General features: G+C 44.3%; 2 protein-coding genes across 3 annotated transcripts in view; both read right to left on the reverse strand.

Moving 5' to 3' along the window:
• LOC307219868 (DGAT1/2-independent enzyme synthesizing storage lipids-like) overlaps positions 1-25142 on the reverse strand; it is a 142966-nt gene that overhangs the window by 63374 nt on the left and 54450 nt on the right. The gene's annotated exons all lie outside the window — the stretch shown is intronic.
• On the reverse strand, positions 3840-18224 carry LOC307219866 (DGAT1/2-independent enzyme synthesizing storage lipids-like). The gene is made up of 8 exons (XM_079983386.1): positions 18042-18224; positions 16195-16570; positions 14192-14356; positions 10856-11046; positions 10392-10452; positions 9778-9917; positions 9059-9177; positions 3840-3918 (listed from the first exon to the last, which is right to left on the reverse strand). The coding sequence occupies exons 2-7, from the start codon at positions 16472-16474 to the stop codon at positions 9073-9075; spliced, it is 942 nt and encodes a 313-aa protein (XP_079839512.1). The 5' UTR covers positions 16475-16570; positions 18042-18224; the 3' UTR covers positions 3840-3918; positions 9059-9072.

The raw sequence follows: 25142 nt of genomic DNA on the forward strand, positions 1-25142 counted from the left end.
TAGGACTTTATCAGTCTCTCACATCACTTCAGCTCATTGAAGTTTGCTGGCATCTGTTTATGCACAGCTATCTTAAGGTCTTGCGCAGCATTTCAATTGGGCTGAGATCTGGACTTTGACTTGGCCATTGATTCTGTTCTTTTCCAGCCATTCTGTGATAGATTTCCTGGTATGCTTGGGATCCTTGTCCTGTTAACAGCATGACCTAATTTTGGCCAAGCTATAGCTGTCAGCAAATTGCCTCACATTTGACTCTAGAATACTTTGGTCTCAATGACTACAAGGTTCCCAGCTCCTGTGCCTACAAAACAAGCCCAAATCACCACCCCAAGCTGCTTGTGCTGATATGCTGTTTGGTTTTCGTCAAAGGTGGTGCTGTGCATTAAGGCAAGACATCTCCACTTTGGTCTCGTCTGTCCAAAGGACATTGTTCCAGAAGTCTTGTGGTTTTTTCAGATGCAACTTTGCAAACCTAAGCCGTGCTGCCATGTATTGAATAATAGAATTATTCAGAAGGTGTTGAATAATCAGGATCAGGTGCACAACCTTGGGGTCATTTTGAACTCACATCTGTCCATAGATGCACAGGTTAATTCTGTGTTGATTCTGGTAGCTAGACTGGTGATAAGGAGTGGCCGCTGGCACCATATAACACCCAGCCTGGAAGATCTATATTGGCTTCCTGTACATTTCTAAGCACAATTCAAAGTGTTGGTGCTGGTTTTGACCTTTAAAGGGTATACCTGAAGGAGCATCTCCACCCCCATCATTCTGCCAGGACACTGAGGTCTAGCGCCGAGGGCCTTCTGGCGGTTCCCTCACTGCAAGAAGTGATGTTACAAGGAACCAGGCAGGCTACCTTCGTAGCTGGGAGTGGCTCCCGCCCTGTGGAACACCCTCTCATCAGATGTCAAGTAGATAAACAACTACACAACTTTCTGAAGACATCTGAATGCAACCCTGTATCAGGATGCTTTTATTCAATGATGTGTTGCTGTGTTTTTATTATGTTCTCAGCCACCGAGAGTTGCTGGAGCAACCAGGATTACACTTACACACACCGACACACACCGACACACACCTTTATCCTTTAGCTCCTGAAAGACTCAAGTTTCCATCCTAGCTGATTTCTTTCTGCCACAGCCTCAATTATGAATACCAGAGTAGACTGATCAGGATTTAAGAATTTGTTAGGCATTTGTTCCTGAAGATGATGTGAACAAAGGCCCAAACTTTTGATCTGAAAATCATTGGGTGTGTTAGGGAATGTTATTACAGAGAAGAGAAGTAGATAGTCTTTATGATGCCTGACAGTGTTCACCCGTTCCGTCTGGCCATCGGTCTGTGGGTGGTAGGCTGATGAGAGGCAGACCTCTGTCCGAAGGGTCTGGTGCAATGCTCGCCAGAACCGGGATGTGAACTGAACGCCCCAGTTGGAGACCACACGCTCAGGTAGGCCATGCAGGCGGAAGACATGCTGAAGGTACAGCTGAGTGGTTTCCTTAGCTGTGGGTATGGATGGGCAGGGGGCACAGTACACCATCTTAGTGAAATGGTCAGAGAAAACTAGAAGGCAGGTACAGCCATGAGACGGGGGTAAGTCCACTACAAAGTCCACTACAAAGTAAGTGAAAAAATAATAAAATAACTTACTAACCTGATTGAATTGGAAGAAGAAACGGTTAGCGTGGTGGACAAAAATTTTAATGTGAAATCTAGATAGGCTAAAGCAAAAACAAGCAAACAAACTGCTGAGTGACTGTTTGTTGTTTTTTAATTCAAAGAGAATTCAGGACAGAGTAATACAGATTCACTACCAGAGTAAATAACAAATATTTGACAGATACACTGAAATATAACAAAATCCCTTATTGTTGGGTATATCCTCAAGCACAATCTTTTACATGTAAAGGAAGAAAACAAAGGTGGTGGGATCCCACTGAAGCAGACTAATTCTGGAGAAAATATGGGAAAGAATTAGCAGGAGAAAGGGCATTTGGTATGGAAGCAGAACAGGAAGAAGAACCAACAGAGGTTAAGACAAGAGACAAAGAGACAAGAGACAAATAAAGAAAAAGATGAATGCAAATGGACTTAATAATAAACTGGAAGAAACAAGATTGAACATGTGGTTAAAAAGTTAAATTTGGATGTGATTTGCTTTCAAGAAACACACATTGTGAAGAACCATAAAAGAATTTTGATTAATAAAAGATTGGGAAAGGACTTTGTAGCCTTTGATGCAACAAAGAAGAGAGGCATGGTAATGTATATAAAACCTGAACTGGATCCAAAGAAGAACAAAGAAGAATATTGATAACTCTAATAACATCAGAAGGAGAAAAAACATTGCCAATACAGTAGGTGTGTATGCACCAAATCAGAAAAAACTGGCCTTGAAGAAATTCTATTGGAAAATATGAGTTGAAATATCATATTGATGGGAGATATGAATAGTGTAGCTTCCCTGGAATGGGATACAATTATAAGAAAAAGTGATACCAAATACCTGGGGGGGGGGGGGGAGATTCGTCCCTGACACCAATACTGTCAGGCATCATAAAGACTATCTACTTCTCTTCTCTGTAATAACATTCCCTAACACACCCAATGATTTTCAGATCAAAAATTTGGGCCTTTGTTCACATCATCATGGCAGCGCGGCTTAGGTTTGACCACCTTTGACGAAAACCAAACAGCATATCAGCACAAGCAGCTTGGGGTGGTGATTTGGGCTTGTTTTGTAGGCACAGGAGCTGGGAACCTTGTAGTCATTGAGTCAACCATGAACTCCTCTGTAGACCAAAGTATTCTAGAGTCAAATGTGAGGCAATTTGCTGACAGCTATAGCTTGGCCAAAATTAGGTCATGCTGTTAACAGGACAAGTATCCCAAGCATACCAGGAAATCTATCAAAGAATGGCTGGAAAAGAACAGAATCAATGACCTAGTCAAAGTCCAGACCTCAGCCCAATTGAAATGCTGCACAAGACCTTAAGATAGCTGTGCATAAATAGATGCCAGCAAACTTCAATGAGCTGAAGTGATGTGAGAGACTGATAAAGTCCTACAGAAAATGATAGCTTCTTATTGTTGCTAAATGTGGTTCTACAAGCTATTTAATAATAAGATCTACTTAGTTTTTCACACATGGCTTTTCCATATTGTCTTTATTTCTGTTAATAAATGGCACGGTGTAATGTGTCATTTGTTGTTGTTCATCTGAGGGTGTGTGTGTGTGTGTAATCACATTTTTAAATGTGGAATTGTTCCCACTGTAGTAAACATTCATATAGATTTGTTTTGGGATGCCTCATAGGAATCATAGAATAATAGAGTTGGGGTGAACCACAAGGGTCATCTATGCCAACCCGCTTGAAGCTGAATCACTCCTTTTCGAGAGCAGATGGGCCTCATGCCTTCCTCCACAGACATCCTATTGGGAGAAAGCCAGCTAATGGGTGCTAGACAAACAGGCCTCCGAGTTCCTGGGCCCTTGACCAGGACCTGCCAGCCACAGCTGCTTTGTTGACCCCTTGGGATAACTCTGTGTACTGCAGAGGTCTGCAGCCCACAGGTTCAAACCAAGTGAAAGCTTATCTCTATAAACATAAAAGAGATGTGAATTATAGACATTACTCTTTCACTTGTAATATCATTTCATGTTTCAGTTAAGCACTTACCTTCCCATTATAAAAGGGGAATTCTGGGTGTATCGCAGGATTGGGCAAGAAAGCACTCGTATGTCTTTGAAAACCTAGGACCTTCTGAACACACAGCAGGTGCTGGGTTACTGAGCTAGGGTCCCTTCCAGATAATTAATAAACAATCCAGCACAATTCTGTGTATATCAGCTTAGCTTTAATAACATAATTATTAATGCTTCCTATAACAGACATCTCGTCAGAAACACTGCAACTCTTTTATATGGACTAGTTAGCTTTGTAATGCTTATCAAATTGTTCTGAAAGAGCTCTTAACATATTTCCTGGCCCTTTTGGTATTTATCCCTAAGATTTTTAATTGCAGACTTTGCCTGTTGAAAGAAGAACAAAGGAATACATTATGTTATAGGAATGTATTGCTAAATAGGTGCTCATAGTTATTAATATCTGTGAAGAAAAAGCTAAAGGGATCAGAACCAGAGGCAACCCATTTATTCCAGCTATAGAAGCACAATATGTAACTTCTTTCATGCAAATGTCTATGTATAATGAGATGTGTTGCACGAGAATCCTTGTCTCTCAACCCTCAAAAGCGGCTTCTTCAACATGGAGGGTTGGGCCAGAGCAGCCAGGGTGAGGAACCCCCACTAGGAAACTGCTCATCTGTCAGTGAATCCAGCCCACTCTCTTTATGTTTACCAAGAGCACTGTATGAGAATGGCAGAGATACAACCAAACATAAGGGCCTTGGTCTGCTTGGTACGTATTATCCTGCACAGCTGTTACCTCCAGCTATGTGTGGAAAATGGTAGAAATGCTATTGAGTTATATTTCACTATGCTCAGTGCTATTTTTCCAGAAAAAGAGGTGCCTGAACTCACTATGAACACCTCCCTCGTTCTCTTCAAATGGCAATGGCTAACAGGGCTAGTGACAGAAATCAGTCACCTCCTGGTTCCATGCCTGAAAACAGCACAGCAGGGCACGGGTGAAATAGCAGAGTAGCATGGATTCGCATTCACGTGCAGAGTTGCAATAAGTCACACAAACATCAGAAGTTCTCTGAGGGGGAGAGGTGAGGTCGCACAGCCCCGAGCTGCATTGGCTCGTCCGGCAACACGGCTGTGGGCGTGGACCTGCTGGGAAGGACTGGAGCCAGGAGCCAGGGGTGCTGGCGGTCCCGGCCCTGGCGACGGTCCTCCAACCGATCGTCTATCTGCAGGCTCCGCTGAATAAGGGCGTCCAGCGTGGTGGGACAATCCATCATGGCCAACTGGTCCAGTATCTCGTCCGACAGTCCCTCAAGATACTGGTCCTGAAGTGCAGAGTCATTCCAAGACAAGTCTTGTGCCAACAGCCGAAATTCCATGGTGTAGGCGGCCGCAGTGGACTTGCCCTGTTTGAAATGCCTAATTGCCCGGTTGGCTTGACTCTCCTTCTGGGGGTTGCCGAATGCGGCCTCCAAATGGTTGCTAAACCCCATATAGTCTGTCAGCAAGGGGGAGTCTTGCTTGAGCAGCGGCAATGCCCACTTGGCCGCCTGGTCCTTTAACAAACTGATCAAAAAGTGCACCTTGGTGCAGTCATCAGGGAAGTTCCGGGCTCACCCCTGAATATACAACTTGGCCTGGGCGAGGAACATGGGAAAGCCTCCTGGGGACCCATCAAATTTCTCTGGCAAGGCCACTGGGTACTTGCCTGGAGCTGGGGCATCGGCCACAGGAGCCGGTAGGGCGTCCAACCGCTGCTGAAGTGCCGTAACCGCATCGCTGTGCTGCTGCACGGTGTGAGTCAAGGCCTGGGTCTCCTGGGCCAATGCCACAAGCGCAGCTGCCTGGTCAGCCATGGCTTCTGGCTTTTCTCGAACGCACCCCAACGAAGGGGGAGTGCGGGTGTGGTGGGAGCAAACTGTGCTGGTCCAGGGGGGAGGTTACCATGGGGCAAGGTCCAGGACCTGAGTCGAGGGTCGGCAGACAGTCCTCCTCGGGCGAAGCGGGGTCCACAGCGAGAAGCCAGGCAAGGACAGGAACTCTGGGGCAACAGGACTGGATGCTGGCCGAAACAGCTCTTCAAGGACGTTGCTCCCGCAACCTGGGACCGGGCTGACTGGCCTTTATCTTCTCTGAGGCCAGGGGCGGTCCTGGCCCCCAGGAGACCCGCCTCTCCTGGCCTTAAGGCGAGCACTCCTCCTGGGAGAAACCAGTTCCCTTCGCCTCTCTGCCCTGAGCCTCTGCAGAGAGCCAGTGTGGTGTAGTGGTTAAGAGCGGTAGTCTCGTAATCTGGGGAACCGGGTTCACGTCTCCGCTCCTCCACATGCAGCTGCTGGGTGACCTTGGGCCAGTCACACTTCTTTGAAGTCTCTCAGCCCCACTCACCTCACAGAGTGTTTGTTGTGGGGGAGGAAGGGAAAGGAGAATGTTAGCCGCTTTGAGACTCCTGAAGGGGAGTGAAAGGCGGGATATCAAATCCCCTCCCCCCCCAAAAAAAAAGTTCAGGAGAGGCTGAAGGGTTACTGGACCCAGGGGGAGACTCACCTGTAGGCACTGAGTCCTCAACCACCTCCGGAGCCAGAGTGGATTCACCTGATGCCTGCTCCTGAGGATCCGGCACAGGTGCAGGCGCTTCAGAATCAAGGCCCTGCCCCAGTTCAGCCGGTCCTGGAGGCGGGGAGTCCTGTGCAGGCTGGGATTCCTCCGGTTCAGCCTCTGAATTGGATTCCCAGGCCATCACACTGGGGCTGCCTACCCTTTCCCCTGAGCTGTAAAAGCATCTTCAAGAGGGCTTCAGGCCTGGAGAAGCCAGGGATTGAACGTGTGGTGTTCTGCATGCAAAGCCATTGAGGTTACAGCTGTTCCCTTTAACAACAAACTAACATTGTAGTCCTCGTGGTTCTGAGGAAAGGGCTAATTTAAACAGGAACAGAGGGACCTTCCCTGTACCACGTCAGGACCCCTGAGCCCATTTAGCTCAGTTTTGTCTTCACCGATGAGCAGAGGCTCACCAGGTTTTCAGGAGATACACCTTCAGTCCTACCTGGAGAAGCTTTCAAGGACTGAACTTGGGATGGGATCTTCTCCATGCTCTCCCCATTGAGCTATGATGGCTCCCTCCCTTCTCCTCCCCTCCTCCTCTGCAGGAGGCTTATCTTGGCATGTCATTATAATGTATATATGTCAAGGGCTTTGAGATGCATATAAACTCAGGCTCAGCATTATTAACTGGACTTAGATAAGCCATGATTCCCCTTCCTTCCCTCCTCTGAGGCGCGCTTTATTTATTTATTTATTTTTTAAAAATATGGAACGCTTCACGAATTTGAGTGTCATCCTTGCGCAGGGGCCATGCTAATCTTCTCTGTATCGTTCCAATTTTAGTATATGTGCTGCCGAAGCGAGGCGCGCTTTAAAGCAGCAAAGCAGACAGGAGCCGCCCGCTTTGCTGCTTTAAATAGTTTAGTACAACATTTGATTCAGAATATTTTTTCTCGTGTTTTCCTCCTCTAAAAACTAGGTGCGCCTTATGGTCAGGTGCGCCTTATGGAGCGAAAAATACAGTAATAATTTGGCAAAATTGGATGAAAAAAGGTATTTTGACATTGAATCAATTAATTGATGAAAATTACAAATTTGTGGAATGTAAGACTTTGCAAGTAAAGTATGGATTAACCAGTGAAAAACAATGGCAATACATCCAATCGAAACATATGTTGGAAAGGGAGTTTGGCCCTGAGGCTATAGCAGCATCGGAAACACCCTTGCTGCTACAAGATTTAATTTCTGCAACAAAAACAAAGAATTCTACACTTGCACTATATAAAACCCTGATATCCAGCTGAGAGTAAAATTATCTTTAATGTCTTCATCGACATCCCGTGTTGGTGCATAAGCACTTAGAATGGTAACCTGTTGGTTTTTGGTGAGTTTTATTCAAAGAGTTGAAAGTCGTTCATTAATGCCGGTAGGGACTTTTGACAAGAGCTTCACAAGATCGATTTTGATAGAACCACTTCCGAGCTCAAGAGGAGGGGGGGTTGTGGGCCACCCCCTCCCACACACGAGGGGGCTGGTTTTATCCCCCGCGAGAAGAGGGAATCCCCGGGCGTGTCCACGACCCTGCCTGCCAATCGGCGGGCAGGGGAGGTGTGGCCTAGCCCATTTAAGGCCAGGTACGTCCGGGGACCGCCCTCTTTGCCCCGTTCCAGCTGCCCGGTTTTCCCATCCACCCACCCTTTAGGCTTAGCATGCTTTGACCTTGCTATGGACTCCGGTTTGTCGCTGCAGGGGCCTGGTAGCAATTTTTCCAACTTGGCGCACTTCCAGCCTTTTGGTTTTTTCGCCTACCTCGTAGCAAACGTCACAACTTCTTCGGTATTGGCGGTTAGGCATTGGCAGGGGTTAATTGTTATGCAAATGAAGGGGGGAGGAAGCGCCATCACCTTCCCCCAATGAAAAGGGTAGTCAGGTAGAGGACTCCGGGGGGCGTTGCCCTGTCTGAAACCTAGGGAGGTGAGGCCCAAATTATTACTGTATTTTTCGCTCCATAAGGAGGCTGGGAGAACAGTGCTGTCGGCAGTGCTGGAGCGACCCGCAGCCACCCGAGACCTCACTCTAACTAAAGCAAAACAACAGCCAGGAACCCTCCAGATGCCCCACAAAAATTACTAAGGTGAAATAAGAGTACAAATGCAGGTAAAATCACTGGACCCCTTCCTCCAAACCTCACAACTCCAGAATCGGAACAGGAACTTCCGACTTTGTAACTCTTCCACGTGCTTGGCTCAAACAAGACGACGACGAGCAGGAACACTTGACTCGTGGAAAATCTGAAGCGCAATGGTGAGGAGAGCTGGCTAAACCATGCCCCTGCGGTGGCCCCTGATTGGGTGCCCAACTGGGAGGCGAGGTGCACCAGCGATGATGAGAGGGCAGGGGGCAGAATGTCCCCTGCGTGACACGGGAATCGTCTCCCGCTCACAATCCCTCCCCTCCGGATGGAGGAGAGGCTTTACAGGGCTCAGATCTTGGAACAGCCTTTTATAAACATAAAAGAAGTGTCACTGTTTTGATACAGAAGATTTGTAGACATTACTTTTTCAGATATAGCATTATTTCAAGGTTCAATTAAATACTCACCTTCCTGTTACACTCTTTGATTCTGTTGCTACCAGTGTAAGTCTCCAAAAGGGGGATTCTGGGAGTTTTGCAGGATAGGACAAGAAGGCACTTAGGCCCTTCAGCATGTACACCACGGGCTGAGCTAATGAGCTAATGACCCTTCACAATAATTAATATACAATCCAGCACAATTCTGTGTATCTTAACTTAGCTTTAATTACATAATAATTAAAGTTTTCTATTACAGATGCATGATCATAAACATTACACTGTTTGGACATACACTATATGGACTAGTCAGCTTTGTAATGCTTATCAAATCGTTCTGAAATAGCTCTTAATATATTTCCTGGCCTTTTTTGGTGTTTATCCCGAAGATTTTCAATTGCAGTCTTTGTCTGTTGAAAGAAAAACAAAGGAATATTGTGTTATATCAATATATTGCAGAATGGATATTCACAGTTATTCATATCTGTGAGGAAATGCTAAAGGGATCAGAACCATTAGAATAAAGAATCCCATTTTTTTCAGTTACAGATTTTTTTTACCAAGAGCACTGTATGAGAATGGCAGAGATACAACCAAACATAAGTGCCTTGGGCTGCCTGGTACGTATTAGTTTTCCTGCATGGTTGTTACCTCCAGCTATGTGAGGAAAACTGCAGAAATGCTATTGAGTTATATTTCACTATGCTCAGTGCTATTTTTCCAGAAAAAGAGGTGCCTGAACTCACTATGAACACCTCCCTCGTTCTCTTAGAATGGCAATGGCTGACAGGGCTAATGAGAAAAACAGTCACCTCCTGGTTCCATGCCTGAAAACAGCACACCAGGGCATGGGTAAAAATAGTAGAGTAGAATGGAGTCTATATCTCTGGTCATATAGAATGAGCAAGTCAGTAGGCAGAAACCATTTTATAGAACTGAAAAAGAGAAACCAACAAGGGGGTGGGGGTGGGAATCCTGCTTTTTTACTTCCAGGTGTAGAGTTAGCTTACTTTTTCAGCCAGCTCTGCAGCTGTTATATTTGGATCATATGGGATGGGTTCTCCAATATATGTCCTCAGTTTCACTGGATATGGCCCATATCCGGGAAGGTAGAGAAGCCGTGTTTTCTCATAAAACCATCTTGTCAGCCCTATGTATGAAAGGGAAAAGAGTCTGTAAGAAAGCGATCCCATATCAAATTTGAAATTAGTTGGCATTCTGAGTTTTTAGCAGTTCCAGTCAATCCATCCCAGAGAGGAAGCGTTAAATAGTATGAGTCCTTTGGAAAAGAAAAAGCAGCATATTCTGTCAGCTCTTCTCTGCTCTTTAAAAATCAAGGTCATAAGTTGTAAAATAGACTGCAGAATATGGTTTTTTTCCTGCTCAGTTCCCCTCCATGTTGGGGTTCCTACCACTGTTATAGATTATAGCTATCTTTTAAATCTAATAAAAAACTAAGCAAGGGCATGTTCACTCAGTCCAGAGACAGGCAGTACAACCTTTGCAGATCATTGTACACTTAATAAACTCTACTAGAAAGTAGTAAAAAGATATTCTGTTTCTAAAAAAAATGTATATTATAATAAAATGTTTATTGCCTGAAAGCAGATTTCTTGATACTCACTTGACTTTCCAATGTTCCTGTATGCTTCACAAATGTTTTGTGTAAATATAGGGATGATGGGCTAAAAGAATAAAATCAAAAATCAAAATCAAAAGGTAGCTGAGAACTGGAGAATTTCTTCACTCCACCTGCTCCACCTTTATTTTGGTTAAGGACTAGGAATAATGCTCCGCATCTGGTATTGCAACGACAAGCCTGATGTAATTGACTTCAAATTGCACATGCTGTCCCCCAGATTTTCAAGAATTGAAGAGGAAAAAAGCTATTTTTCTTTTTACATTTAATTGATTTTAATAGCTTTAAAACAAAAAAGAGCAGTGGTGGGAAATACAGATATCATTTGACCCCCAAACAGGGGATTTGCCATCCTCAACTACTTAGGATGCTAGATCAAGGATATCAATACATTGCGTCTTATCTAGGATAATCCTGAAGGCAATGCAAATTGCACAAAGATCACTCACCACTTTTGCCTCCAAAGCTATCCGAGCAAAACCTGTGCGGTTACCCCACATTATGTTGTAGTCAGTACTGAAGTTTCCTTCTCTAGCTCCACCAGGGGAAATGCCCACTGAATGGCCTTTCTTCAAAATTTCCACACATTCAGCTTTACTGAAATCTTTCACCCCGGCCACATCTAAGACCGTCTTCCACCCTGACAAAATAATACCCAAATAGAAGAAGAGTGTGGATACAATACAAGTGTCATTGTTCCAAAGATATTGCACTATTATGGATCACAAGCATAGCTCTCTGCCAATGCATTTCAATTAGGATTTCATGGAGGGGGACTTTCTGCTAATTCCTCTTTTTCTCAGATGTTCTAACAGTAGGTTTTTTTTTGGAAAGCACATTGAGTGGGGTTGAGTGCTGAGGTGGCCACCTTTTTAGACATGTGTTCCTCAAGTCAAGTTTGTAGTACATTCAAGTTTGCATTATGATAAAAATACAGTCCATAGTGCTTGCTGCACCACCCAAAACTTCAATCCCTTTAGGCTGCAGAGCTTTTGGATATAGTATATATACACACAGAGAGAGATACACACATGGCACAAAGGAGGCTTTGCTGGTGGAAAACAGCAGAGATTCATCCACAGATATATGGGGGGAGAGTATATGCTGCATCAATTAACCAGTGGAATACCTCCAAAGAGCACACTTTGGGCTCCCTCCCTCCCTCCCTCCCTTACTTCCTTCCTTTCTTCCTTTCATGACCTTTCTGTGGTGTCATCAGAGGAAGATGATGTGGGGGGAGTGGCAGTGGAGGGCCATGAACACTACAGCAAGGGTGCCACATGTGTTTGATTGCAATGTCACATGGGGGCATAAAAGCTGTGCTTGATTGGCCATTAGCTCCCACTCCATCCCAGCTGCCACAGAGGATTTTGCACAGGTGGTCTGCTAGTGCAGATGCTCCCAAGCAGAATCCCATACTTTCCGTTGTTCTTTCCAGTAATGAATAGCCATCTTTACTAATGACTGAACTTTGCAAAACTCTTTGTACTTGAGGAAAACAACAACTTAGAGATGCAGTTTCCCAAACCTTGTCGTATTCTTGTATTATAGTCAGCAGCAATTATTATATGAGAGCCTGCAGTTACAGCATAGAAAGCAGATGTCAAATTATCCAGATTCCTTCAGTTCTTAGATCCCTGAGGAAGAACGTAGACAAGTTGTACAAGAAAGCATGAAATTTCTGCATGGAAGCACAGGAATTGTCTTGCAATTACTAGAGTAAAAGAAGTAGTAGAAGAAGAAGCAGCAGCACTCTCATAGCTGTTTTGAGGTCAGGTCAGGTTTTCCTGCAATCTGTGATCAAGGGCCAAAAGACCCAGGTTGACATGCTGTATTGGAAACATTGCCTGATTCAAATATGGTGCCTGAAACATTATTGGGAGAAGAGTGCATCCGATGGTAGTAGGTGGGAGCTAAGTGCATCCGATGGTAGTAGGTGGGAGCTGTAGGAAATGGCTCGACTCCATGCTCGTTTTACAATTGAGGGCTGGGCGAACTCAAGTCGTAGGGTTGCACCTGAGACACATCTTGGGACGCCGGAAAGAGATCTCAGAAACATGTGAAGTGGGCGATCCAAGTTACCTGATATTGCTGTAGTCCATACTTCGCAGCCATATAATAGTTTAGGGACAACTTTGGCATTAAACATTTGAATTGCTGCTGGAAGGTGTTTGCCGCCCTTCTGGTAATAAAATCGGACAATGGCATTAGAGGTCGTGGTTGCAGCAAGAGAGGCAGATTGTAGATGGGTGGTCCAGGAGAGATTATAAGTAAATATTAAGCCTAGATATTTAAAGGCTTTTACCTTTTCTAAGTAGCCACCTGTGATCTTAAGCGGCTCCAGCTTGAGTTTGCGGGAACGAGTGAAGTGGAGAACTTTCGATTTTTTATAATTAATATTAAGAGCTTCCGCCTTACAATAGGCGATAAATGCATTAACTGCATTTGCTAGGTCCGCAGCTGTTCTGGATAAGATGACGGCATCATCCGCATAGAAAAGGGAAGCAACGGGGTGGCCTGCTAAGTGAGGAGGGTACTTAGTTGCTAGCTTCAAAGGGGAAAGGGCATCATGAAGATAAAGATTAAACAGTAAAGGGGCCAAGAGACAACCTTGTCGGACGCCCCTGGCCGTTGGGAATGGAGTGGTAAGGTAGCCGTTGGGACCAATTCGAACGCGAGCTGTGGTGTTTGAATAAAGGGAAATAATTAGGGAAAGGAGGTGCGGATCAATTCCCAAATGGGCAAGTTTGGACCATAATCTCTGCCTAGGAATGGAATCAAAGGCGGCCTCCAGGTCCATGAAAGCGGCAAACAGGTGGCCTTGCCTTGGTGCAGTGTATTTACTGGCAAGGTGATAAAGAGTTAGACAGTGGTCCATAGTTGATGCTGACTTCCGGAAGCCAATCTGTTCTGGCGGTAGAATGTTTCTCTCATGGACCCATGAAAGAAGTTCTTCCAGTAAGACAGCGGCAAATATTTTCCCCGGAATAGATAGTAAGCTGATGGGGCGATAGTTCCTAGGGATGTTTGGCTGGCCACCTTTGATAATCGGAACTATTGTAGCTTCTCTCCAGGAGTCGGGGATGTCTAAGGCGGAGGAGATAGCGGTGAATACAGGAGTCAGCTGTTCACTCCACCAAAGAGGATCAGTCAGGAAAAGGTCCAACGGGACCATGTCTGGGCCGGGGGCCTTATTCCTACGCATGGACATTATGATGTTGAAGATGCGGGTTGAGGTAAAATTTACTGAGGAGGTGGAACTAAGAGAACAGGAACAGAGGTCCAACGGGGATTGAAGGTGATCTGTAAGATGATTTGGAGAAGCGAAACTGGCTGAATAATAAGCAATCCATTCGTCAGCGGAAATCAGGATAGCTGAATTGAGTGGTGCCGAAGGCCTAACTAAGCGCCAAAAGGAGCGGGAGTCATGCCTCTCTACAGCTGAATGAAGAGTGGACCAAGCCTCAAGGATGTGTTGCTGTTTTTTGCAATGAATCATGTTTCTGTATGTCCTTTTAGTAACTAGAAGCTCTGCACGGGTTTGGGGGTCGTTGGAAAATTATTGGGAGAAGAGGTTGATGTTGTAAATGGCTAAAAGCAAGCCTGCAGTTTCCAACTTCCTTTCTTGTGAGGACACTTGCTGATATTTCATGTGTTGTTTTTCACCTACTTGCCTGATACACTGTTTTATATTTTATAGCATTGTTTTATATCTTATAGCTTTATTTTATATCATATTTCACATATTTTAAGAAAAAAAGCATGAGTTAAATTTAATAACTTACCTGGAAACCGATATATGGCACGATCACATATTGAAAAACTCTCTCTCCCTGTCTCCTTGAAAAGTCTAGCGATAAGGAAGAAATAGTCAATAGTAGAAACTGCGTGATAATAGATAATAAGCACTGGTCCTTTAGGGAGATGTTCCATGCCAAAAACTTCATAACCTGGAAATGATATAAAATGCAATAAATAAATGTTATTTTGTTGAAAAATAAATGGAATATTGCAATCTTTTATTGGAAGAAAACACTGTGGTTCAGAAAACTGAAATTTAAGATCAGTTAAAAAGCTCTCCTATATGTTGCAGCATTCTGGATACTAGGTTGTCATCCACATGGGCCAGAACTTTCTCTGTTGTGCTCACATAATAAATGATATTTCTCGTCTGTTGGAATCTTCGTTCCTTGCTTAATTTTGGGCGCAGGTGGGGAAAAAAATTGCCTAGTCTTTGAGTGCGCTAAAACTGTGACTTGCTGTTTCAATCTCCTTGAAATTCCCATCAGGGCCATCTTAAGCATATGCGGTGTCGGGGTGCAAAGATCCACCAGGCACCCCTAGGTTGCCCAGAGTTGTCGAACGTTTCTTAACGGGGGACCCCAAAGTTGTTGACTTTTTTAAAGGAGATAGTTGTCTACATTTAGAATGGTTGCAGATGCAGTGACTCACAGTTCCAACTAACAGGGGTTCCAGCGCCCAACGCACAGGGGCGTACGAAGGTGGGTGTGGGTTCCATGCTAGGGAGGAACAAAATGTTCGGTGACACAGTTTCTGTGCTGTCCACCCGCTGCCTCCACACACCTCGCTGCATGGTGGCTAACTGTTTCGGCTGGGATCCATGCGCTCTTATTTGTCGGGACTTGTTGCTGCCATCGGTGCTGTTGGTGTGCGGCGGATCCCGTCCAGAGATGTTCCTCTCCTGCCGCTAGCATTCCCCATTGTTCTGTGCTGGCACATCACGTTGAGCGATGCTGGGAGAGTGTGACAACAGCGGAAAAGCCAGCAAAGGAACCCACAGCTTGGCACATGCAACAGGATGCATCGTACCACACCCACAACATTACATGGTGCTCCGGGCATGGCACTGAAACAGTTAGCTGCCATGCAGCTGGGGCAAGAGCCGACAGGCTCTTCTGCTGCGGGCAGGTTGGTGCCAGTTTGGGATCGAGCGTTGGAGTCCGGGGAAGAGCCGCCTGCAGAAGACGAACTCCGATGGGCTGTCGGCAGCTCTTCCCTAGACTCCAACGCTCAGCCCTGGACTCTCAGCCTGGCACCCCTGTGAGCCCAGCGCCTGGGTGCCATGCACCCCTAGTGCCAATGGTTAAGATGCCCCTGACTTTCATATGGGTTATAATACTATATTTTCCTGAGCCTTTTTTATTTGAAGAACAGTATTACCCTTCTGTGCAGAGTGTTGCACATTCTTTCCCCATCCCTAAGAGCTCTAATTTCAGGCATCTTCAGGCCATTCTCTGAATCACTTTATACAATGTGAGAAAAAAGTTTCCTAGACGGATGCACCCTTGACCATGTCCTAAGTAGCCAGAGGGTTTCATCCTTATGACCCAAGCTTGGTTTTAGTAATGTGTTTCTGATTTATGCTCCAACATCTAAAGTAACATTACACTCTGGGATGCAATGGGAACATAAGATTGATCCTCTTGATCAAGCCAAAGCTCTCTGTATTCCATCATCCTCTTTCACGCAGTGTCCATCCAAATTAGCAGCCATCACCACATCACCACATCCTGTGCTGCCAAATTCCATGGTTTGTGTCCAGAGTTTATGCTTCAGGGTTACCTAGTGATTTACCATGCTGAAGAAACTTGCACCCTCAAAGTCTCACCGCACGATGATATACTCATTAAATTTGCTGTGTACCCACCACATGGTAAAAACCAGTAGTGGTAACTATTGTTCCAGGGCCTCAAGTCTGAAATTCTGATGCTCAGTCCTATGAAAGTATAGTAGCTGAATTATTGGTATGAAAGAAACATTTACTCACCATGCCATATCTTTCCAAATATATCTAAAACTTGAGCCGTAACTTGCTTTGGCTTTTCCCAACATTTGGTATCAAAATCAGTTTCTTGCTGGTTATTCCTCTTCTTGTAGACATATAGCAAAAATGAGATTGCACAGACAAACAAATACGTCATTATAACGATTGAACAAGGCAAAATCAGAAGCATACGCAACCACCAACAATAAGCCCCTAAGCTCAGGTATTCTTCCAAGTAAGGAAAACTAATCCAGTTTCCCAGCATTTGAGTAAAGCAGCTCATGGTTTCCTGATATGAAGCCCCACGTGTATGCCGAGGAAGGAAAGAAATCCAGTTAAACCTTCTTTGGTTTTGATGGTATTTCCCCCCACTGTTTACCTGGAAAACAGAAAATGCCGTATATCAGTTTGAATTGCCATTCCAGAAGCATTCATGATTACATGAATTCTCCTGCTATTTAATATTTTCCCAGTTTCCCCCACTGTAACTTGCCCAGTAGATACAAGTAGATACAAAATGCCAAGTGTATGACTCCATTTTTTTCTTGTAAAGCAAGGTGGTTTCAGTCCACTGCTGAAGTATTAAGGAAAGTGAGAAAGGGTCACTTCTCTTTGAGTCAGCAGAAATGGTTCCCCGCCTCCTAAAAGTGCAGCTGCATGCATCTTGTGACTGTCTTCTTTGTGTTGCTGGGCAAACTAACACATACCCCAGGACAGATAAAGAACTCAAGTTTCAGCATTCACTGTTGTGGGGCATTGGAGACATGGATACTGTTGGAATGATCTGGGGAAAATGTGTCGGATTTGTGAAGAGCTTATCTGAAGGAAGTTAGACACATTGCAAGATGTCTACACAGAGGGAACTCTGGCAGTTGCAGGACTTTTTGGAGCAACTGGACTTTGCACTTTCTGTGTGCACTTTTCCTCAGCAAAAACTTTATACGTCAAAATGCTCTCTGGGCTCAGAGAGTGAAGACTTCTTGTAGCAGAGACAGTGTGTGTCTTTGTGTCCCCAAAGTAAAAGTGATCTCTGCTACACAGTTGTTTTTTGTACTGAGGCTATCCACTTGACTCAAATTATATGGAGCGAACACAACACCGAACAAGAGGGAGGGTGGGGGAAATAGTGAGCTGATGGGTGGCAGCATTTTGGAATTCACTGCAAAGTGCCTCTTTCTGGGGATGTGAAGTGGAATAGCAGCACTGCTGCCAGATAAGAACAGATGCCGATGGCCAAACCCTGTTTTCACTGCCTCTAGAATTTCTTTCTGGTTGGGTTATTGGGGACCATGCCACAATACACAGCCATTGCATTTTTGTTTACAAATTACTAAGTCATCTGAAAACAGACCCTTACATAGTTGAATTGCATATTTTTTATTTTACTCTCTCTTCACTACATCTTTCAACAGAAAAGTATGGGAAAAGAGACTAAATTGATAAGGGTATGCAGGCTTTATACCACAGCTGTTTTGATTCCAATAATAGCTGTGTTATAGGGAAGAATTTAATTTCTGCTTCTCAGTGTTATAATATCTGAAAAGCTGTAAGTGCTTAATTTCATCTCCACAAGTAGTAAACATCCTAGTTGTGTTTTAAGTTGACAATGTGGAAACAGGCTAAGATTTTCGTACAACTGGTTTTTACACACGCACATAGACAAGACAGCATTTCTCTCTCTCTCTCTCTGCTGATCCCTGCACAGGAACTGACAAATAACACAACTACTAGCACATTTGCAAAACTAAGCAAGTATCATTTGTTGAGATTGCAGGGGGTTGACTAGACAACCCGTTGGGCCCCTTCCAACTCTACACTTTATGTTTCTATGAACAAAACCTTTTACTTACATTCCTGGTAAGCCTAAATTGCCTTCACGTTGGTCACCTCTCTCTGAGAGCAGCAGAAGTCTTGTCTGGTGCTCTACTTTTTCGTAGGCTAATTTCCACCACTATGGAGACACGTCCCTTTATGTAGAGGTTTAAAGAGACTGTGGTGGGTGTGCCATCTGTATGAACAAACCAAGCATTGTGAAAAAGAGAGAAGGCTTGAGGAGGCTGCTTCTGGGAAGTCGTGTCCATTTGTAATCATACATCAGTATGGAGTCACACCTACAAGAACATTTATAATGTACAATAACATATTACATCACAGAAAATCAGTTCTTGACTAAGGAATAAAGGTAGGAATTGTAGTCGAAGTACTCTGTCTGCGATTCAGTCATAGAATCATTAAGAACAAATAGCCATGGCTTGTAAAAGCCAAACAGAACCAGAAAACATAAAAGCACATGTATCCTATCTTCACAAGTCACTTCATGAATCACTTGAATAAGAGTTAAAGCTGATTAAAACTCATTAAAACCACTTTGTTGTTTAGTCGTGTCTGTCTCTTTGTGACCCCTTGGACCACAGGAAGCCAGGCCCTCCTGTCTTCTAAAAGGCAGATAAAAACCACAGGCTTTCCAGAGTGAGATGTTGCCTTGCAAGCTGTTGAGTCCCTTCCAGGCATTGTTCTACTTCATTGCTTGACACTCCTGAGAATATGAGGGAGCCCTGTTTGCTTTAGTGTTGAGGAAGGCACTTGAGAGTGTTGAGGATGACACTTGAGAGCCAACCTGTCAAGTGCCTACCTTAATTCCCAATTCTATAGCAAGACTTCGACAGAAGTATTCAGGAATCCACCATATACCATAAGTCTCTGGGAACAGACCACCTTAATGGATCCCCCAGCCTTATAGAAGGGCACTGCATCATCACTTCGAATTTCACCATCAAATTATCCTTCTCAATGGGCTCAGCACAAACTTCCCTACGAATGGATTTCTGCCTTCCCATTCCCTTGGAGAGACCTGAACTAGGGTATGTTCTGTCTTATGTGTTGGGCCTTTAATTTACTGAGATGGTCTCATGGTTGCCATGTAGACCAGGACCTAGAGGTTTTATGGTCAAGAGCCATGTGTTGTAGCATTTCTGGTCTGTGAACAGATAATGTAGGAGGAGAGAGACTGCTCTATAAAAAGAGGCGATAAAGAAGAAAATACAGTTATAAAAGGGGAAATCAGTGAAATTTATAAAATATAAGTAGAAAAGGGGGATCAAGAATGCAAGGCTTGGGTCTCCCCCCCACCCCACGAGATGACTCTGGCCGTTAATTATTTAAGATTTACTGGTTCAACAAAAGCCCCGGTTGGAGCTCCACTAATTTCAGTCTTGAAAATGGAGCTCCACTAATTTCAGTCTACGTTGAAAAGGCTGTCCATAAGAATGAAATAAAATTATTATAAATTTTTTAGAGATGGTATTTAACACCAGTCAGATTAAATCAAATAAACGAGAAATATTCAGTGTTATATTGGAGGGGATGCCAGGAAACGGAATTATGTTCAAATGGGGTCGGGGTGTAAATATGTGCATTTTTTTTTTGGCAAAGTATGTTTAAAGAGATCACAGAAATCACTGGGTTAAAGCTGATCAAAAGTTCAGAGGTAGCATTATTATCAATTTACAATGGGGTGGAAGGGGTATGTCATTTATTCTCTTAGTCCCTCCAGATTTTATGCCATGACGGAGGGGGGGGCTACTCTTTACCTCCCTGGTGTGTCCAAATATATATAAAATTGCCCAAATTGGTCTGATTTCTTTTTACTTTATAGAGAAATTGCTGCTTTATTGGTGGCACTTGAGGCGTTTTGCTGAGAGGTCTTGATTGCACAGTGTCTCTGCGTTCAATATTGGAGCTTCTGTGGCTCCCTTCAGAGCTTTGGAGACTCCTAGGGAGCGTTCTCCGACACCACTGGACCCTTCGGAACCAGAATTTCCCTTGTGGGCTTTTTTAGAGAAGGTGCTTTGCCCAAGCTCTCTTCCTGCCTATTTGCAGCAATCGGGTCACTCAGGGCGACCAATCCCCATCATCCACCATAGCCTGCAGCAGTCCACAACAATACATTGCATTTTTTAATATAATTTTTTAAATTAATTTTTCATTAATAACAATCCAATATAGGCCACATTAATACAATACCAAATCATAATTCAATTTAAAAAGCCAATTGTCAGATTTCAAATTAAACATTTCGGTTGAGTTCCCATGTTCTGATTTTAGGAGATTTTTTAGGAGATGTTGATTCCTTTTTGCTGCTTCAATCCAGTTTAACCCAAATAATACAATTCCTATGTTGATCCTTTATTTTATCAGCCACTGATGTGTTGACTTTCATTCGTATTTAACTGTTCCATATCCTTTAATCTGCAAGAGGAGTTTATATCTGGTAACTTTCTGTGTGGAATGTTTTTTTAAAAAAAATGTTCAACCTTCCTTTCTTGTTGCAATCAATCATTTCCAGCATTTCCCCCCTGCTCCAAGGACTCAGTTTTATTGCGTAGTGACCTTTCACCACCTTGCTTTTCTCAAAACCGAAAGTGGTCTGGCATCTGGCCATTAATCTGGGCAGACTTCCAGCATTTTCTTTCAATACTTTCCCATCTGATAACAAACTGAGATCTCATCAACACCATAATAAATCAAAGTTAGAATCCTCCATGGGAGGGTATTGCCACAGAACATCCCAATATGTTCCATGCAGTTTCATTCTTTGAATTAATCCATAAGCATTATAAAGTTCTGATTGATTCCCTCTTGCAATCCATTAATAATGGCAATCCATTAGTAACTAATTTTTTGCTTTGGTGAAGAGATGCCATATTATAAAAAAAGCATGGTGAATCTATAAAGAGAAAACAAAGGCTTCTCTCTACCACATACCAATCCAATTATGATTAAAATCTTCTCCAGATCGAGACCTTGGCACTCAGTGGCTGATTCATTCAGCAGCAGGTTAACTTGGCATTCGATGGCTGATTCATTCAGCAGCAGGTTAACTTGTCTCCTTCTTCCAGAACATGCCTGCTTCTCAATTCTGAATTCGGATATATCTTAAAAAACAGAAGAATCTCTGTGCATGGGGACCACGTTGGAGAGTTTCCAATGCATGCAGGGCATTCCGTAGGAGTGGGAGGCAGCTACTGGGCGATCTGCGAGTGAGAGCGCTCCCCCCGACCTGGGGGGGGGGGTTGCAATGATAATTATTCTCAAATTATCCTTAATCGGCTGCATGCACTTGGTCTGCTATGGTGAGAACCATTGTTCACCATGGCATCAAAAAACGGAAGTCCGCAATCTATTCATAATGATTACGATTATGATTACAATATCTTTATTGTCATTGTCCCATGCAGAACAATGAAATTTGAAAAGGGCCGCGCATGGCGTTGCCTCCCCCCCCGTGGCCCACACGCCCCCGCAGGTACGGGGGGCAGCTAGAGGGGCCCCCGTTCCACCACCCAACATCCCGGGGCATCAGGGCCCGCCTAGGGAAAAGGATCCCCTTTTGAAAGGGTATCCTGAAGTCCATTACCCCCCCCCCCGCTATCCCTTGGGATCCCTGTAGTGGGGGGGGGGCAAAGGCCCCAGGCTTACCTTTTGGAGCAAGGAAGTCCAGCGACGTCCTTCCTGGAGAAGCTCTGGAGCCAAGTGAGGATTACCAATTAAGATCCACCCTCTATTGTGTGGGCAGGTAATCCCTCCCCCTACCTGGCCTGGTTTCCCTGGCAACGCTTCCCCCAGATGGGATTGGACAACTCACTGGGGTAGGCGGGGACCTCCAGGTATCCCACCTGAGGGAAGGCAAAGCCTATGCTGATGGGGCCACTCCAGATCCAGGGCTGCACGCGTCCACGCAAAGGGCGCCCCCCGTTTTAAGTGGGGAGCGGTCATTGTCACTGTCCCATGCAGAACAATGAAATTTGAAAAACTACATAAAAACTACATGAAACTACCACAAAACTACATAAAACTACATAAAAACTACATAAAACATTCAAAACCCCCTAAAAACTCTAAAACCCCATTTTAAAATAGACTATACTGTCAGGGAACTGACATCGAAGCGAGAGGTGGAGGCAAGGGTCCCGAGCGATGCAGGAGAGGGGACCAGCAGAGGGGAAGGAATTCAGTGCAACACCAGTAGAGAAGGGAGGGAGATGGAGGATTCGGAGAGGGGTCTCCAAGACTCTTCGCCCGAGACTAGTGGAGAGAGCACGGGCACACCTCTGCCCACTCCTTCCTTGCGCAGGAGAGTTCCGCGCAGGGAGAGTAGGCGGAGACTTGGTGTCAAACAACTTTTATGCTGGAAGAGGTTCAAGAAACGCCCACTGACGGATTCTGCAAGCAACTGAACGGCCACGGAGTGAAGGGCTGTCAGCCGAGGCATGGTTAGCCGGGCAATCTAGCCGAAAGTAATGGCAACTTACGCACAAGTAACCCTTTATAACCATTACATATACTATAGATACCCCTTATGCTGCGTTTAGAACCAGAATTGCATTTGCATAGAAACTCTTTCTCAGACGGCTAGTCCTGGCCTTTATAACCCTATACCTTCTTCCAGAAGGCAGAAGCTGAAAGAGATCATTTCCGGGGTGCGTACTATCCTGTGCTATACATTTCAAACAAAGTCAAGTTACACTACACCTTTATCCACTGCCGTAATACCACAGAACAATCCCTCCAATTCTCTCTTTTTCCCCCAAATAATATTTATTCAAGTTTTAAAAGGTTACAAAAAGGAACACAGAATAGAAAAACAAAACACATCCAAGAAAAAAAATAAAAATAAAAGAAATAAAAAAGCAAAAACAGCTAAAAAGAAAAAAATACAATCAAAAAACGACAAAAGAACAAGTTAAACCTTAATATAACTCCCTTTCTTAACTTATCTCCTTGACCTCCTCACACCTCCCCTCTTTGTATTCTAATTCAAATAGATATTTCAGCAAATCCTTCATCTTTATTTTTATCTTTATAACTTATCTTAATATACTGTAATTTTCCATTCTCTCATTTGCCTATTAACCATCCACTTTTACTTTATTTAATCTTATTTCTCCTTAAAACTTATATATCTGAAATTATTCTCTTAAGACGTTTCCCCTAGGGTCACAAAGATTCCATTCCACGATTTTCCCATCTCTCATTAAAAGAAAAAAATTTTTTTTTTTAAATATCACAATATATACACTTTAAATTCTCAATTTTTCTTTCACCATCTCCCCTCCCCGGTCTCGGCCCCCGCCAACAGTTCTCCAAAAGTCCATCAACCCGGAGATCTTAAGTCCAAGGCTCTTAACTCTCTTTCATGTCCCCTCTGCTGATCTTTTTGATAGTCTTTGGTGTTAAAGAACAAATCTTGGGGGAGCTCCAACCCAACGGTAGTCAAATTCCTTCTTAGCGAGTCTGCCAGACTTCCATAGTTAAAGGTAGGGCCCATAGAATGTTCCAAATCTTGTTTCACACTTCTGACAAATCCAAAGGCCCCAGAGGCACCAATCTCCACCTGACTCAGATTCAAATCCCAAAAGTTATTTGATCCCCACATAGGGTGATCTCGCCATCTTTCATTTTACAAACCAAGCCAGGCTTTCATCTCCAAAAACTGGCTTCTTCTAGTTGCAAACGTATAAGGCCTGAAGTTGTAATCCACCATTTGCCTCTGTAGGGTTACGACTCCCCCATGCATCACTTTAACAACAGCAACTTTCTCCTTCTCTGGTTCTTCAATTTGTTTAGTTAAAAGAGATTCCTGTCTTGTCTACTTCTTTACTGATGCCCACTTTTGTTCCCAAAATTTCAACATTTGTAGCCATGACGTTTATCCGTTCTTGCAGCTTTCCCAGCAGATAAAATGTCCTATACAGTTCAGACGCAACTTCCTTCTCATCCGCCATCCTTGAAATGTCCAAGGTCACAGCTAGTTTCTCAGAGACTTTATCTTTAAAATCAATTTCCCAGCTGCATCCTTGCAACACTATCCCAAAACTCCCTTTAGAGGGACACAGTTTCCATTTACACTCCTTCTAGCACAGTCCCAAAAGTCCCAAACGTAAAATTGTAGCAATTGCCTTCCTTCTTTTTAAACACAGAAACACAGAAACTGACAATAGCAACAAAGTCCTTCTTTTGTATCTTGACAGCTAGCTGTCAAATTTATCTCTTCACCCTCCACGGGCTCTCGCAGACCGCTCCCGGGTTTAGGGAAGTGGCGCTTCAATTCCCCAATTTTGACCTTCTCCTGCAGGCTTCCCTGCTTCCAAAAAGAGTATTGATAGTAATTTCAATCAGTGGAGTTTTAATCCTTTAGGTAAGACTCTCCACAACCTTAGTTAACAAGTTCTTTGCTTCAGTTTATTTACAGAAAGGGGAGGTGGACTTCCTGTTTAGACCTTCCCCAATCAGTACCAATTTAAAAGTACTTTAAAAGTCCAATTTCCGTTCTACTCATGGGTTGTTGTTTGAAATCCAATTGTCCACAGGAAAAAGTCAGCGCTCTCCGGCAAGGGCTACGCGGCTTCACTCCGTAAAAAATAGCGGTCGATTCAAAACACCACGCCGCTCACCCCACGTCACTTCGGAACCCCAAAAAAGGGGTTTCCCTGCGGGTAGGGGGGGCGCTCCTGGTGTCAGCTGAATCCCACGTTCCCAGGCTTCCTCCGCCTGGGATTTTTAAAGGGTCTCCGCCTTCGCCGCGGCGGCACGACCCAAATTCCACGGAGCGGGTTCCTCTCAGTCAGAGGAACACCGCCATTGCCGATGGCGCTAACCCGGAAGTCAATCCCTCCAATTCTCAATCTCCTATCAATGCCAAGAAATCTCTCCCTCTCTGCTCACTTTCACAAAAAGTTTGAGAATTCACTGTCTCAAGGGAGGGAAGTAACTCATGGCTCTTGATCATAAACCCTATAGGTCCTGGGGCAGCTCAGGAATCATGGCTTCTGTGGCAACCATGAGACTGTCTCAGTAAATTAGAGGCCCATTAGGCAGGGTATGGATGCGGGTGGCGCTGTGGTTTAAACCACAGAGCCTAGGACTTGCTGATCAGAAGGTCGGTGGTTCGA

This window comes from Podarcis cretensis (genome assembly GCF_951804945.1).
Source record: "Podarcis cretensis genome assembly, chromosome: 7".
Classification (NCBI taxonomy): domain Eukaryota; kingdom Metazoa; phylum Chordata; class Lepidosauria; order Squamata; family Lacertidae; genus Podarcis; species Podarcis cretensis.

Coding starts and splice junctions, on each gene's coding strand:
- LOC307219866 (XM_079983386.1), bottom strand. CDS start 16,474: ATGAGCTGCTTTACTCAAATGCTGGGAAACTGGATTAGTTTTCCTTAC. Junction 11,047..14,191: donor TGCCATATATCGGTTTCCAG/GTAAGTTATTAA, acceptor TTATTTTGTCAG/GGTGGAAGACGGTCTTAGAT. Junction 9,918..10,391: donor CAGGAACATTGGAAAGTCAA/GTGAGTATCAAG, acceptor TTTCATACATAG/GGCTGACAAGATGGTTTTAT.